General features: G+C 46.3%; 1 protein-coding gene across 1 annotated transcript in view; it reads left to right on the forward strand.

Moving 5' to 3' along the window:
• Window positions 1-16,072, forward strand: part of CD40 (CD40 molecule) — a 141,704-nt gene that overhangs the window by 40,843 nt on the left and 84,789 nt on the right. Inside the window, exon 2 of the mRNA XM_086932546.1 lies at window positions 14,014-14,089. Within this exon, the coding sequence (XP_086788672.1) occupies window positions 14,014-14,089 (76 nt within the window). The remainder of the gene's footprint in view (window positions 1-14,013; window positions 14,090-16,072) is intronic.

Consider the following 16,072-nt stretch of genomic DNA (forward strand, 5'->3'; position numbering starts at 1 on the left):
CCAGCACCAGCCTTACTCTGGCTCTCGTGGCCTGTCGTGGGATGTCCAGCACTTTCTTATATGCGGCAATTTGAAAACTCATATAAAAGTTGGCAAGGACTCCGGGGAAGATTAAATGGCCATAATTGACTGAGGGCACTATTTTTGCTTTTAAGACTTTCAAGATGGATTCCGTGGATGGACTGTGTAAATTTCGATTGAGGTTTCCCAGACTGCAGATAAATACTGCCCCTTTACTTCTTATGTGCTTCAAATGGGCTGTTGTCTTTGCCCCCTCCGTTAGCCTGAGGCCCAGGTAGTTATAATTTTTGCAAGATCTAATTTGCTGATCACCCAGGCGCCATTGGGCTATATACTTACGATGGTACTTCCCAAAGATAAGAATCTTGGTCTTCTCCTGGTTTACCAATAAATTAGTGTAAATCAAAGGAGAGAGTAAGGGAGATTACACAGGCTATGTGTAGTGGGAACTCCTGGTCCCCTGGTAAAGTGTTTAACAACAATGGAGGAGTACCCCCTAGATGCAAAATATACAGTGCAGGGATTTCCTCTGTATCTAGAGCATAAGGCGTAGGTTAGCAATAAGTGCCCCAACATTGAACCGGACAAAAGTTGTCTTTTTGAGAAGACCCCTCACTCACCAACCTGGTTGGTGACATGCTTCATCATTGGGTTCCCACCCCATAAGCCGAATGCCTATGGGGTGTGCTGCGACACCTGGTTACAGTGGAGCGGGTTCTTTTGTTTTTTTATATGTGAGAAAATAATAGTGAAAAGTGTATTAAAAAGGGACAAAACTGCTCACTGCAAGACTTTATTCTTGAGTGCTTTGTCCCTATTAAAAATTATTGTGTGGCACCCGTGCCTATTTAGGAAGGCTGTGGTGTCTCAAAATGTGTGGTATATCTAAAAATAGCGTAGTGTGCTATGTGTGGTTTAAAATTTAGGTCTACATGTTTCAACCATTTCAAAAATTCTATTGGTTTTCTTCAGGACCGTGTTTTTGAACGGGGTGGTCCGCACACGCTAAGGCGCGTCCAGCCCTCGTCCAAATTGAAGACCACAAATTATGGTCTTGTGTAAAAAGGGTGTTTTATCCTGGATCAGGAAAAAACCTGTAAGAGAAAACATATAAAGGGTTGGGTTTTACGTACCGGGTAAGACAATACAAGGGTACACACTTAGTGGATAGGTGAACTAGGTGAATTCACCAGAGCTGTAGTGGTATAAAAACCTAAGGTTCAGGTCGTACTAGTGGTCTGTCTCTAATAGAAGACAGTCGTGCCCAGGCAGTATTTACCGCATTTGTGACGTGTTGGGCTAAGCTGATTTGTTCATCAACTGGTTCTGTGGTAGACGATCTATATCGTATGCTAGTGGTAAACAAACTGTGGGGGAGGGGAAGAAGGGGAAGAGCGATCATTACCATTCGCGCGGCAGACACACAGCATGCCGAGGCATACCTATAGGTGAACGTTCAATATACGGCAGTGCCTGGAAGTGCCGCATGCATTTGTAACAAATGCACTATGCAAAAAATGCTAGCGTTGCTTACACGTGAAGCAGTAGATTTGTGCTTCATGGGCAGCGGGAGTTCCAAGACGGCAAGTATCCGTCACCTGGAACAATGCAGTAGGTAGAAAACACACACTCCGTTAGGATCGTACCTCCTGTTTGAAGCGTTTCGGTCAGAAAAGCGCGACCGCGTCGTGCCTCGTTTCATACACCACTTACTTGCGGCTTCTGCTCGTCTGTCCATAAAACCTACTTGGTTTCCTCTCTGTCCTGCCCCGTGGAGTGAACCGGCATGAAGACGCCGTAGAGAAGTAAGCAGGTTGCTACTTCCTGGTAGGGCGTGGCTGTAGTCAGGGGTTGACCATGGGCCAATGGGAGCGCGGCTCAGGGGCGGGTAACAAATGACGCTTTCTGTTGCTTTTGCTTGTAGCGGTTGTCGAGGTAACCGCTAGCTGAAAGCGAGTGCGGAACAGATGGAAAGAAAAAGCGCTTTTATAGAACATAGATGTTTTTCAGGAACGGTGCTTTTCTTATTGGGACAGTATTTTCTTATTAAGAAGGGACCCCGGTGATCATAGCTAAATGAGGAAATTATTGTTTTACGGGCATAGAATGGGTATCTATAGTGGGTGGCAACAATCAGGGTAATGTTATAGCCCAATCTTGATGTTGTTGGTGTGTCTCAAAAAGCAAGGCAAAATAGGAAATTTAACCCATTACATAGTGCCATGGGATGTTGTCATTCAAACCGGTCATATGTGTTGCCAGTCTGTAAACCCATCGCTGCTCCTTTTCAAAAAGGCGTTGACTCAGGTTTATACCTGGTTTCACTTGCTCGATGATTGTCCATTGGATCTCATCAGGACTATGTCCCACTGAAAGATAATGCTCGGTCAGTCTAGTATTGGCTTTTTTGCACCTGATTGTGCTTCTGTGCTCACCAAGGCGTGTTTTTATTTTTCTGCTGGTCATTCCTACATAGCGTAGGTTGCAGGGGCAAGTTAGTAAATATACCACATTTTCACTATTGCAGTTAGTGTGCCCTCTGATCGTCCAGATTTTGTTGGGCTCCAGTTGTAAGGTTTTTGTATTCTTTGTGAAGGGACAAGCACTGCAATTGCCACACTTATAGTGACCAGTTACTTTTGGTAATCCCCAGGCATTGAGGACTGATTCATTTTCAATTGTCATTTCTCTTGGTCTTGTGTTAACCACTGCATCTCTGATGCTTCTTGCTCTTTTGTAGGAGAACAGGGGTTTTTCCCATCTCATGTTTCCGGTGTTTAAAATTCCCCAATGTTTTCCTATTATTTTTGTCACATCATTGGATATTGTGTTGTACGTGGTAACACATGTTAGAGGGGTTTGTTCCTCTCTTCTGACTGGATCCTCCAAGAGAATTTCGCGTTGTTGGTTGCGAGCTCTTTTTTGACTTTTATTCAGAATCCTCTCCGGGTATCCTCGGTTTTTCAGTTTGGTAGTGAGGTCCTGGGCTTGGTGTTTGTAATTGTTCAGCTCACTGCAGTTTCTGCGCAGCCGTAGGTATTGTCCGTACGGTAGGTTTTCCCGTAGCGGTCTTGGATGAAAGCTCTCGAAACGGAGTAGGGTGTTTTTTGCAGTAGGTTTGTGGTGCGTGACTGTTGACAACTTTCCATCAGCTTTCGTTATAGTAAGGTCTAGGAAGACCAAGGAATCATGGTCCTTCACATAAGTGAATTTCAGGTGATCATCCAGTGTGTTGATCCAGTTGAAAAATGATACCAGAGTGTCCTCACTACCTTTCCAAATTGTCAGCACGTCGTCTATATATCTTCTCCAGAGTAAGATATTAGAACTATAGGGGTTGTGCTGGTTGAGAATGAATTTTTCTTGAAAGTTATACACATACAGGCCTGCTACACTGGGAGCAAAAGTACTGCCCATAGAAGTCCCGCCCGTCTGGAGGAAGATTTTGTCTTCGTATTGGAAATAGTTGCGTGTCAAGGCCAGTCTTGCACACTCCAGGATAAATTCCTTTGGGGTTCTGTGTGTCCATTCTTCTCTGTCAAGAACCTCTTTGAGTACCTCCAAAGTTGCTTCCTGTGGGATGCTCGTATAAAGGCTCTCGATATCAAAACTTACCAAGATGGTGTCATCATCAATGGTAAGTTGATCCAAAAGTCGTAGTACACTCTTGGTATCCTGCAGGTAGGTGCTTGTTTTCTGCACCATGGTTTTAAAGAAGAAATCGCAGAAACATGATAAAGGTTCCAGTAGTGAGCCGATCCCAGAGACAATAGGTCTACCAGGTGGTGGTGTTATGTTCTTATGCATCTTTGGAAGCGTGTAAAAGTACGGGATCTTACCGTCACTTTTACATAGAAAGTCAGCCTCTTGTTTTGAGATATAACCTTCTGCTTCTCCATGTTCCACTAGTGAGACGATTTCGCTTCGGAGATCATTTGTGGGATCCAGTGGTAATCTCCGGTAGTTCCTTTCGTCTCCGAGTAGTCTGAGACACTCTGTCTGGTACGTTAGTTTGTCAAGGATAACTATCCCTCCGCCTTTGTCGGCCGGTTTGATGACGATGGTGTCTGAGTTTTTTAAGGTGTCAAGTGCAGTTCTCTCATGTTTGGTAAGGTTAGTGAAAGGTTTCTTTGGGGACGCTTTTTCAATGTCATTGAATACCGCTTGTTCAAATGTGGATATTTCCACTGGAACTGTGTGGGGTGGTGGCATAAAAGTTTATTTTTTCTTTAGTCCAGTTTCGTTGATGTCTGAACTGTCTTCTGCGGTGGTTTTCTTTTCAAAGAAGGCTTTCAGTCTCAATTTTCTAAAGAATGCCGCTAGCTCGCAGTGGAGCTTGAATTTATCCAAATTTGCAGTTGGTACAAAGCCTAACCCTTTGTTGAGCACTGACTCTTCCTCTTTGCTGAGGGGTCTAGTTGAGAGATTTGTTATTAGGTTTTCCGATTGCTCGGTCCTGCCTGTTGTGTTTTGTTCCTGTTCTGATTGGTGTTCGAGTCGTCCGTTGTCCAATGGACTTGGTTGCCCTGATTGGTGTTTTTTCTCCTTCCCCGTCCTCTTCCGCCCCGGTTTGTCCCTTTTTAATACACTTTTCACTATTATTTTGTCACATATAAAAAAACAAAAGAACCCGCTCCACTGTAACCAGGTGTCGCAGCACACCCCATAGGCATTCGGCTTATGGGGTGGGACCCCAATGATGAAGCATGTCACCAACCAGGTTGGTGAGTGAGGGGTCTTCTCAAAAAGACAACTATTGTCCGGTTCAAGGTTGGGGCACTTATTGCTAACCTAAGCCTTATGCTCTAGATACAGAGGAAATCCCTGTACTGTATATTTTGCATCTAGGGGGTACTCCTCCATTACCAATAAATTATTCTTTTGATTAAACCTGTATAGCGCATCAAGGGCTTTCTGCAAGCCTATCCTGGTATGTTCCAAAATTACAAGATCGTCAGCATATTGAAGGATTTGGAGCCGCACATTCCCCAGCTTTGGAATGACTAAGTTTGCCCCCTCCAGTGCGTGATCCAGGTAGGATGTGTAGATGTTGAACAGAAGCGGCGCAAGAACACACCCTTGTTTAAGGCCGTTATTTGTTAGAACCTTAATGGTCCTCTTATTGATAAAGTGGTGAGGTAGATTGATATTTAGAGAGAAGAGATATATGGATGGCAAGTTGGAGTTGTAGAAACAGAAATGAGGAAGTGGTGTATAAAGGGAGAAAGGTAGAAAGAGATGATGGACCAGAGGGTGGGTTGAAATAGAATAGGAGTTGCTGGGAGAGAGATGAGAAAGAAAGTCACAGGCCATATAATGGTCAAGATAAATAGGAAGAGAAAGAGACGAGAGAGAGAGAGAGAGAGAGAAAGAGAAAGAGAGAGAGAGAGAGAGAGAGAAAACTGAGCAAACCATGAGGTATGTAGAGAGATTTGTTAGTGAGAATGCTGGGGTATAGAGAACCTGGGTATAAGAGATGCGGGTTAGAGACGGGAAAGCTTTAGAGTGGTGAGGTATAGGGATGGCTTGTAGAGAAGCAGAGAGAGTTGAATTATTGAGAGTTGGAGAGGTAGGTAAAGATAAATGAGGCCAGGCGATAGGTGAAGTATATGAAGGAGAGATATAGCGACTTAGATGACAGCTGAACAGTGAGCTACGAGTGAGAGGAGTGACATAGAGAGGGATGAAATAGTATGAGGGGGTGGAGATGAAAAAGCAACTACAAAGAATGGTAGAGACAGATAAGGTAATGAAAGAGAAGTGATGGTAGAGAGCTGTATTGAGAGACAAATGAGGTAGACATGGGTGAGGTCGAGAGAACTGGGACAGAGATATGGTGTAGGAGATGTAGAGATAGTGAGAGATGTTTAGAGAGGGGTAGAGTAAAAGTGATGTGGGGAGATGAAGAGAAAGCCACGAGACTGAATTTTTTAAATTGTAAATGACACTGCCTACATGAATGTGCAAGGGTTAAGGCAGGACAGGCACACTAAGTTTCACTCAAGCAGTTATGTCCTGCTGTCAGATTTTTTTTCAACGATGTTAAAGTGTTTTATTGAATTTTACATACAGGTATATTCGTTTTACTGTTACAGGGAACAGCCAAGCTTGACTGATTTTGTCATGTTTAACAGGTTGGTGATATACATGCTAAGCTGTACCCCTTTACAAAGACTTGTTAGAAGGTTAAAGACAGCTTAAAAGAGAAGGAGAGAATAGAGAGAGAAAAAGATTGCCACAAGAAGTCTACTTTCGTAGCGGCCAATTCTGGCCCAGTTCTATACTTGTATTGCTTTGCGGGCAAAATGCCCCTTCCCCCCACCCCCGAAATTTCCACTGTTACACTGTAACGCAATTGCGTGCCCTCCACAGCAAAAGTGTAGATCGAGCACGCAGGAACAACGCCAACAACCAGATTGTACGTGGCTGCACTTATGTTTTTGTGATTTTTTTAATGCCTTTTTAGGTCTCCAAAAAGGACACAAAGACGCTACAGCAAAGTGACAAATGTCAGTTTTGCACAACAATAACCCTATATCCTGGGGTATACAAGAGAACAATACCACCATGACCTAATACCCCAAAGCAGCACCATTGATTATCCTTTTAGGTCAGATTATCAATTAGCTACTATGGTAAAGTCAGCACCAAATGCTGATGAAAATAGTGGTTTTTGATGCTGTGTATAAAAGCAACACAACTGAACTTTACGAGCAAGCACTGCCTTCTAGCGTCGGAGATAGACTTATTTTTGAGTCTGCCGATTGTGAAAAGGAGAAACATTCCGTGTGGTTTATCTTGGAAAACATGCCTTTTTAGGTTTCGCTGGGGGACGGAGCTGTAAGCTCCGCCTCCAGAGAAATCTCTTGATTACAGTAAGGACTCTGGAATACACCCCCCTGTCCCATTGGCTAGCTCCATAAATGGAGGCTAGCCATTGGAACAGAGAGGCGTCCGTCACGGCTGGACCAGATTCGGGGGCGTTCCCGAGAATCTTTGGCTTTTGGCTACGTCATGATACGTCAGCCAAAAGCCGGGAACGCCCCCGAATCTGTTCCGGCATTGCCGGCACCCACCTTCCTGCTCCGGCCGTCTTCTGCGTCTCTCCTCCCCCTTTCCCGCCCCCTCCCGCAGTCAGTCCGAAGCGCTGTGCTTCCCCCTGAGCGCTTTTTGTGCACAGCCGTTTTGCCCGTGAAAATCACCGCCGCAGCCCCGGGGCCGCGGAGAAGCCGAGGGAACCACCGCTGACGTCACCCGGGAGCCGCGCTGCCATTGGTTCAGGCTGCGGGAGGCTTGCCGGGTGACCTGCGCGGTGATTGGCTGCTGGAGTGAGGAGAAACCAGGAAGCGGACGGGAGGCCACCCCGCGCTCCTGCCGGGAAGAAGAAGGAACCGTCCTCCGGCGAGGCTCTCCCGAGGAGAGAGCCCTGCCACCGTCACCCAGAAGAGCCCAGCGGAGAGGAGCCGCCGCCGCCTCAGACAACCGGTGAGTGCGGGCGGGCTCCTGGTCGACGGCTCTATCTGTCTTATGCTTGCTCCGATTCAAGGGCGTTTTTGCGTTTTCTTCTCCTTCTGACGTAATTTCTTCGTGGGGTGTGAACAAATGTTCTGTCTCCACCTGATTCGGGGTGCGTTTACTGCGAACTCGTAGCATTCCCCACCCATGGGCCCTTTTGAACATTTCCCTCCTTACACAAGTTTTGGGGAGTGCACATATATTCCCCGTGTATTTGAAGAAAGGCGGGCAACACGCTCTATTATAAACGAGATGCGGGTTCCTGCATTCCTGTCCGACCTGCAAGATAGTGATTTGTTGACACCACACCCCCTTAATTTATAATCTGCACGGCTGATGGCTGCTGTTTTCGTCGATGAAAGGTGGTCGTTGTCCCTTTATTATTCTACAATGCTCCTGATACATTTGGAAATTAGCGCAGATGTTTTGGCCCCACATGCTCTTTAAATGAATATCGATTTCTGGCCTGGAACGCTAGTCTACCTCCAGATGCTTTGCCAATTGTGAGGGGTGCATTTCAAGCTGTTCTAAACGTGCACGAGCTCGCTAGGTGGTATGCCTTTTTGTGAGACTAGGATAAACCCAGTTGGGCCTGACCACGGACATTGATTGGCTCCTCATGCGATATCATGACCCAATATTCTGGTAGTTATTTCCCAGTTTGGATACAAACTGTAGCTCTAAGTTAGCCCTCCCTATGTGCTGGCTCCTGCATAATTCGCTTTCGGCATAGGCTTAATTACTGGGTGAAACAGGCGAAGAAAAAAACCTTTACACTTATAACAAACCGAGGGCATAGAAATGTCATGGTATTATCTAAGACCCCCTGTCCCTCCTTCGTTCCACATATGCATTCTGGACCTCATTGAAGCCCCTCCTTCCTATACTGTCAACTAGATACCTGGCAAGTCTATCGCATATCCTGGAAATTATTAATTTGGGGATTTTTAAGGGCATGTTGGAGTTGAAGCTTTGTGATTTGACCCTAGGTGGACCAAAGTGAGAAACTCTAGTAGTGGACAATCGCAAAGAACAGAGGTGAATCTTTGTGTTGATGCTTACTGATTTATATAGAAATGACTCTACAAAATCGCTAAAAAAAAAAACCTTTTTAAACCACATTTACCTTTTAATAGAAGTTGGGAACGCAGGTTTGGGCGGTCCGGAAATCCCTTTAGTAATATCATAGGTATTCAGTCGCTCTGGCTTGACATGTTCTATGAAAATGTTAATGACTGAACGAACATCAAATCTATGAAACAAAATAACTTCATTGTAGCACTATATGGTGCTAAGAGTAGTTTAATGGAAACCACGTACCTGACACTTGGTAAGGCATACCCTACAGATAAATGAAACCTGGCTAAATAGTGCAAGGTTTTATGAATAGTTCCGAAGCATGCAATGCACACCAAATATGGCACGTGAAACCAGCTTTAGCACAACACAGACCGTATGTTCCACCCACGAGTCCTGTTTGCGTTGGCAATGATGTACAATAGCTTGGCTGGAAATAGTGTTGCTATGTCGTTTTGTGCATGCGCGTCAACGCTGATGCGTGCACCTACAAAAGAGGGAGGCCTTTTTCCATTTATTTAGCAATCTGATATGGATTAGTAAATAGGTTGCCAATTAAATAATATATATGTGGCGTTGATGTGCGCCAAACCAGTTGGGCGGAAGGCTGAGGGGCAAGGACCAACTAGAGACGCCAGCAGGGAAGCTCAGACATAAAATAAAGAAGGCAGGGAATGGAGAATCGCGAGCAATGGTGGAAGCACATAAACCAGGGAGGGGGAACTACATAGACCACGGAGTGCGGGCAGTGATTAAGCGCACGGACACCGAAGGGTTTGTGGGAATGGAGAAACGCGGGTGCACCGCTGCAAAATGTTTGTTTGGAGGTCAATCAGTTTGTTCGCATAATACGCAGTGCACCGAAAACTTTTGCCTATAGGTAGGTGCTTCTGAGAAGCTGGCATGCAATGGGGTGTATTGTGGAAACTGAATTGGGGGGGGGGGTAATGCGGTCTCCCACATCAGTAATAATTATAGTTGTATGAGCACATGGGTGTGACACCTTAAGGGACTAACCTGTTCTGCTTAATGCAGCAGGAGATGTGTAGCTTCCTCTTCTGAATAAAACCATGTGAATCCCGGGAAAAAACTTAGCAATACATTAACTATGCTGCTGCTGGCTGTTAAGTTATTTTGTACAGCAGTGTCTGGCATGGACAGATCGAAATTCAGGGTTTGTTTTTTACTCCATGTAAGACATTGGGTTCTTAATTGTGTGGGGTGAGAGTTCTTCACAAGGTATGTCACTAATTCTTATTACGGGTAACAAAGTACCCCATTCAGGTCTCGAAAAATAGACTAATAATGGCAAGTCCTATTTTATCAGGTCAAGAACATGCATTCTTTTTATTCAGAAAGGTGACTTTAGATCTTGTTTGTATTGTCACACTTGTGCGTTCAAGAACATAGGTCATTTGTCAGTTTATAACTTAAATTGGCTCTTCATTTCATTCTGTAGATTAGGCGTTGTTTTCCTGTCTCTGTAAAGTTAAAGGATTTTGTAAAGTACTGCTTGACAATCATGTTGGGGTACAGGAGGAGTGAAACGAAAACATGTAGGATGTCGTTTTCCCCCGCTAACATTTAATTAGCTTGTAAACAAACTACACACTTCCCACAGAACATAGGGCCACTGGGAGTCACAGGGTGGTTTCAAGGCCACCGAAGCCCACTGCAGTCCAGTGTGCAGGAGCTGGCATCAAGTGACAAGCTACCACACACAACTGCAGTATACCCCCCCCCAGTTCCCCACTTCATGTACTCCCGCTGCAGCCAGATGGGAATGCACATCCTACTTAACAATAGAGCCTGGGGGATGGGGTCTCTGGCCCCAGTCAACTCCATGCCATCTGCTGCTGCCTCCTTTGTTGTCCCGGGGAATAGGATCCCTGCGACAATCTTGCATCAGGTCCCTGGTATGGGGCCCCTGGGACCGAAGTTTGATTCAGGGAGTGAGCTTCTTTGCTAATTATTAAAACAATGTTGTGCTGCACAACTTCACACATTGCCGACATTACAGGCCCATTGCTTCCCACCAAAAGTTTAAAGGGGAGCCCCCCCCCCCGCTCTCCTTCCTGTGTTGGTTGTATATGTCTAGGCTTCCTCCTTAGTTCAGTGGGCCTGGTACAGTGTGACAGCTGTTTATAAGATACATATTTCTCTGACGCTCCTTACCTCTCCGAGGAACTAGGTAAATCACTGATAATTACTCCTTTTTTTTGTGGGGATGCTTTGTTCCCTCTGCTTGGGAACAAATAATTTGGCCAAGAACGAGGACATAAAGGACTATAACTTGATGTTGAGCTGAGCCAGGGAAATATAACCATTTCTGACATCCCTATAGATGTATGTATTCTATGGAGACCTGCATGTTCAAATTTGGCATGCATTTGTCTCCTGCAGTTTTAAACTTTTTTGGACTGTGTATACTTAAGTGAGAACTGCAATTCAAAGCACCTGCTACAGTGAAAGCACTACTAATTTTCCAGTAAACCTACATATGAATGAATGCCCACCCCAGGACAGCACCTATCTTTGCACAGTCCCTTTTGTGCCATGTTGCCTGTGCACAAGTACTTGGCTGTGCACAATGGTAGTCTCGCATGCGCAGCCCGCACATATGTTCATACTTGTGTGCACCTGTATTCACGTGACCTGTCCAGTGCTCCTTATCCAAGCTGTTCTGTACTGGCTTTATCTTGAAAGCCAGAAACTGGCAGGTACACAATCTCTTTACAATTACAGCGAGGCTCACCTATAGTTAGGTCCAAAACATGGGAGTCTAAAGTGAAAAATCCTGGTAGAATAAATAAGCAGAACCTATGTGTAACACTGGAAGAGTGCCTGATGCAGTATTTGCACAGTGCAGAGACAGCTCACATAAGCTACTCGAGACAGCTCAAATGATGCAGGATATTATGTGACACCAGTCTGTTTTTTTACCCTTGCATATTGTGCCATCAACCATTTGCAGTAGATGACCAACATAAGTGAAGGCTTGCCCGGGGTGACCATTCACATGAGAAGTAGATTCTCATGTGAATGGTCACCCCGGGCAAGCCTTCACTTCAAGTGAAACTTTTAATAACAGGTTCCTCCAGGACGATCTGGTTTGCGTGAAGGATAATGGTGCCCGAATCACCAGGAGACATTGTTTTTCAGCATTAAGAATAATAGGAGATGTTTAGAGGGTCTCGGTCTGTCTGTGGCTCCCGGGATGCTTCTTTGTGGAGGCAACAGTCACCCACCCAATGGCAGGGGCATCCACTGTGGACCACCACCCACGAGCACGACACATCTCCAAAACACATGTCACAGTGCAGTACATGGTATAGGCCAATTCTACTACAGTACCTGCTTCAGTGCACACTTGCACTGAGAGCAACTGCTGTGCTGTGACAGCTGTGTGGGCGGATGGCTGTGAGAGCTGTGTGGGCTGTGAGAGCTGTGTGGGCTGTGAGAGCTGTGAGAGCTGTGTGGGCTGTGTGGGCTGTGAGAGCTGTGAGAGCTGTGAGAGCTGTGTGGGCTGTGAGAGCTGTGTGGGCTGTGTGGGCCGTGTGGGCTGTGAGAGCTGTGTGGGCTGTGAGAGCTGTGTGGTCTGTGAGAGCTGTGTGGGCTGTGAGAGCTGTGTGGGCTGTGTGGGCTGTGTGGGCTGTGAGAGCTGTGTGGGCTGTGAGAGCTGTGTGGGATGTGAGAGCTGTGTGGGCTGTGAGAGCTGTGTGGGCTGTGAGAGCTGTGTGGGATGTGAGAGCTGTGTGGGCTGTGAGAGCTGTGTGAGCTGTGTGGGCTGTGAGAGCTGTGTAGGCTGTGAGAGCTGTGTGGGCTGTGAGAGCTGTGTGGGCTGTGAGAGCTGTGTGGGCTGTGAGAGCTGTGTGGGCTGTGAGAGCTGTGTAGGCTGTGAGAGCTGTGTAGGCTGTGAGAGCTGTGTGGGCTGTGAGAGCTGTGTGGGCTGTGAGAGCTGTGTGGGCTGTGAGAGCTGTGAGAGCTGTGTGGGCTGTGAGAGCTGTGAGAGCTGTGTGGGCTGTGAGAGCTGTGTGGGCTGTGCGGGCTGTGTGGGCTGTGAGCTGTGTGGGCTGTGAGAGCTGAGTGGGCTGTGTGGGCTGTGTGGGCTGTGTGGCCTGTGTGGCCTGTGTGAGATGTGTGGGCTGTGAGAGCTGTGTGGGCTGTGAGGGCTGTGTGGGCTGAGAGAGCTGTGTGGGCTGTGTGGGCTGTGAGAGCTGTTGGCAATGCAAATAACAATGCCATTTATTTATAAGTTAAAAAAAAAAAAAGAAATGTCATGAGCAATGCCAATAACTCCAACTTTTCCAAAGGCGAAACCATTGCATTGTAAATGCTTGTTGAATTGGTGATGCTTGTTCGCCATTGGCAAGTACTCGTTTTATATGTATGTCTCGCTTTAACGTGTATACGTTACTGTAAGGTGATCGGGGTGCATGGCATTTGGGTCTGCAATTTGCCTGTTTAGGCCTGCAAGTGTGTATTGATTTGTTTGAGGGCATAGCTGTGTGCTGGCGTCCTGCGGTCATTCACAGTTGTATCCAAATGTTGCCTTTTGATGACAACACAAGCAACGCATCAGACTGGCAGTGCACAACAGCGAAGAGTGTATTCTAGTTTAAAATGCATCGGCTCAATGGCTCGTTGTGTCACAGAGGGAAACGATCAAATCTTAGAAGGTTTTGATTGGGTTCATTCTTCAGTGTGCATTAGTGCAGTGGCCTACCAGGAGGCGGTTACAGGTGTGCATTGGAGAACAGTGTAGTCAGGTAACTGCCATTGGTGTAATGTTACACGGGAGTACATGTGTATTAGTGGAGGGTGTTAAGAAAGTGGTAACAGGTGTATGTGGTAGTGAATGTTTTGTGTTGTGTGAGTAGGTGGGTTACTACCCGTAGGGGGGGATGGTTTAGGATGTACACGTGCACCCTATTGGAAAGCGCCACCATGCATTTTTCTGGAGTGCATTCATTTAGGGTGTTACCAAAGGGTACTTGTTTGTTGATGGTGGCTGCTGTCAGGTTTTTTTCTTAATATGTGTATTTTGTTGATTGTTTCCAGCAGGTGTGTATAGCGTGGGTTTGAGTTACATGGCAAGCAGGAAAAAAACACAAGGAGAATTCCTCCGATTTAACAGAACAGAGCAGCAGTAAGCTTTATAAACCAGTCTCCAGACGGTACTGGAATCAAGAGGCTTTTTGTAGGGGAGATTTCAGGCGATTGCAAAAGACAGAGGGCAGCCGGTTGCCTGAGGAGAAACCATCTGCATCTGGTTGAGTGGACTTTGCACCAGTTTAGGGGGAACCAGGGGAAGATCCCATGTTTTGCATTGTATACGGTTGGTTGAGGGAGGTCACGGATGCCACTGAACATTGACTGTGTTTTTACTTTCACTTCCAGGTGGGTGTGGTTCTGTCTTGGGCCTGTCCAAAGGAATTCCAGAAGAGTGAGTCCTGCTGCGAGATGTGCCCTCCAGGTATACAGCAACATTTCTACTCTGACGTCACACTGCCCTCATTGGACTCCCAGGGAGGAACCATGAGCTGACTTCATACTAATCCTCCTTCACAAGCTTCACAGCTCCCCTAGGACCAGTTTTACATCATCCGCACAGCTCCTGCACAGTCAACCTTATATTACCCCACAGCTGTGTGACAACTCTGCATACACCAACATGTTGTTCCACAAGAGCCGGTCCTACCTCATGGCCAATTCCCCCCCAACCCCCCTTCCCCCACTCGACAACCAATCATCCCACCAGTGCATCCTCATCTGACAGCCTTATATCATCCTTTAGAGCCAATATCATCTGATCTCCCTGAGAGACAACCTCACATCAGGCCCAAAGCCTCTGCTTGATGTGTCATATTTAAATCATCCCTGCAGAGCCAGGCTTACACCTTCCTGCAGCTCCTTTCCAGCTACCTTGAGGCCAGCATTACTTTATCTCCTCTTGCCCCGCCCTTCCATCCTCCCCATAGTTCCTTAAAAAAGCAATCAGAGCCACGGCTCCAATACAGCCATCCTCACATTATCCTCAGAGCCTCCTGACATCCATCTGACATCGTCCCCCTAGAGCTAGCCTTAAATCCATCCCACAATCCCTCTCCAGCTAACTGTTGCTTGAATGTATGACTGTACAACGCGTGCTTTTACAACGCGTACCGTTACGACGCAGGTTTTACAACGCAAGTCGTTACAACGACTTGCGTTGGGGGGTGCTGGATAGTGAATAGTTTAATTTACTATTCCAACTCCAGTCCCCGTGGATAGTAGGGAAGGTGTTGGATAGTAAATTAAACTATTACCTATCCTAGAGCGCCCTCCAGCGAAAGTCGTTGTACTGACTTTCGTTGTTAAACCTGCGTCGTAATGGTACTTCGTTGTAAAAGTTCCGTTGTAAAGGACATTCCCCCTGTTGCTTATATCAGAGCCAGACTTATATACTTATATAATTCCCAGAGCTCCACTAAGGCGATCCTTACATCAGCGTCACAGCCTCTGTAGCTTGCTGTTGACAAGTCCTACATCATCCCCCAGAGCCAGCCTTAAATTATCTGAACGCTTCACCACCCACAATAGTCGCCCACACATTAACCCCATTGCTTCATCCAGAATTAGCCTTTGATCATTTCTTCAGATCAGCAGCGTAGCAAGTTTGCCCTGGGTACTAATGCAAACTAGAAAAATAGGCCCGCTGAACTACCCCCCAATATTGGATAGTAAAAAAAGCTAAAATTGATGCTTATTCTCCTGGGCTCAGTGTCACTGCACCTTCGCCCCAATCATAGCTAAGTTGCTGCTTTATCTCCTTTCCGTCTCCCGTACATCAACCGGAGAGCCCCTGTAGCCCTCCTTATATCATTCCTGCATCTCATCTCGAGGTTGCCTTAAGTCACACCCACAGCGCACCAAGAGAAAGCCCCATGTCATATCTGCCACAACAAGGTGATGGATGGAATGCTTGAATTAAACTCAGCTTCTGGCAAGGCTCCGCCCGCATTCCAGTCCATCGTCTGTCCCCACCATGCCTGTCGAGACGAAGACCCACCTTATGCAAATCAGTACCTACCTAGCTTCTTGCGGCAACGCCCCCTCCAGAACGGACCTAAAGCAACCTCGGATCTATTGGCTGAGTCCAAACTGAGGTTGCATAGTGAGCAAAAGAACGATGGGTTGGAAATGTATTGGATGTTCAACCCGTAGTAGAGGTTCAACCAAATAGGAGAACAGGCAGCACTATCCGACAGCACCTCGAGACCCTCAAGGGATGAAGCAGCCCCGCTCTGCAAATCATAATTAATTGATTGATTGATTGACGGTACCCAGAGCGATTGCTAGTGATTATGCTTACTGCAAGCATTCTTCTCGTCACTTTTTGTGTGTTTTATGTAATTTATGCACCTTCCCAAGAGCAACTCTGAGAGACTTTAAGGAACCAGAGTTTCTTCTTAATACA

This window comes from Lissotriton vulgaris, chromosome 7, assembly GCF_964263255.1.
Source record: "Lissotriton vulgaris chromosome 7, aLisVul1.2, whole genome shotgun sequence".
Lineage (NCBI taxonomy): Eukaryota > Metazoa > Chordata > Amphibia > Caudata > Salamandridae > Lissotriton > Lissotriton vulgaris.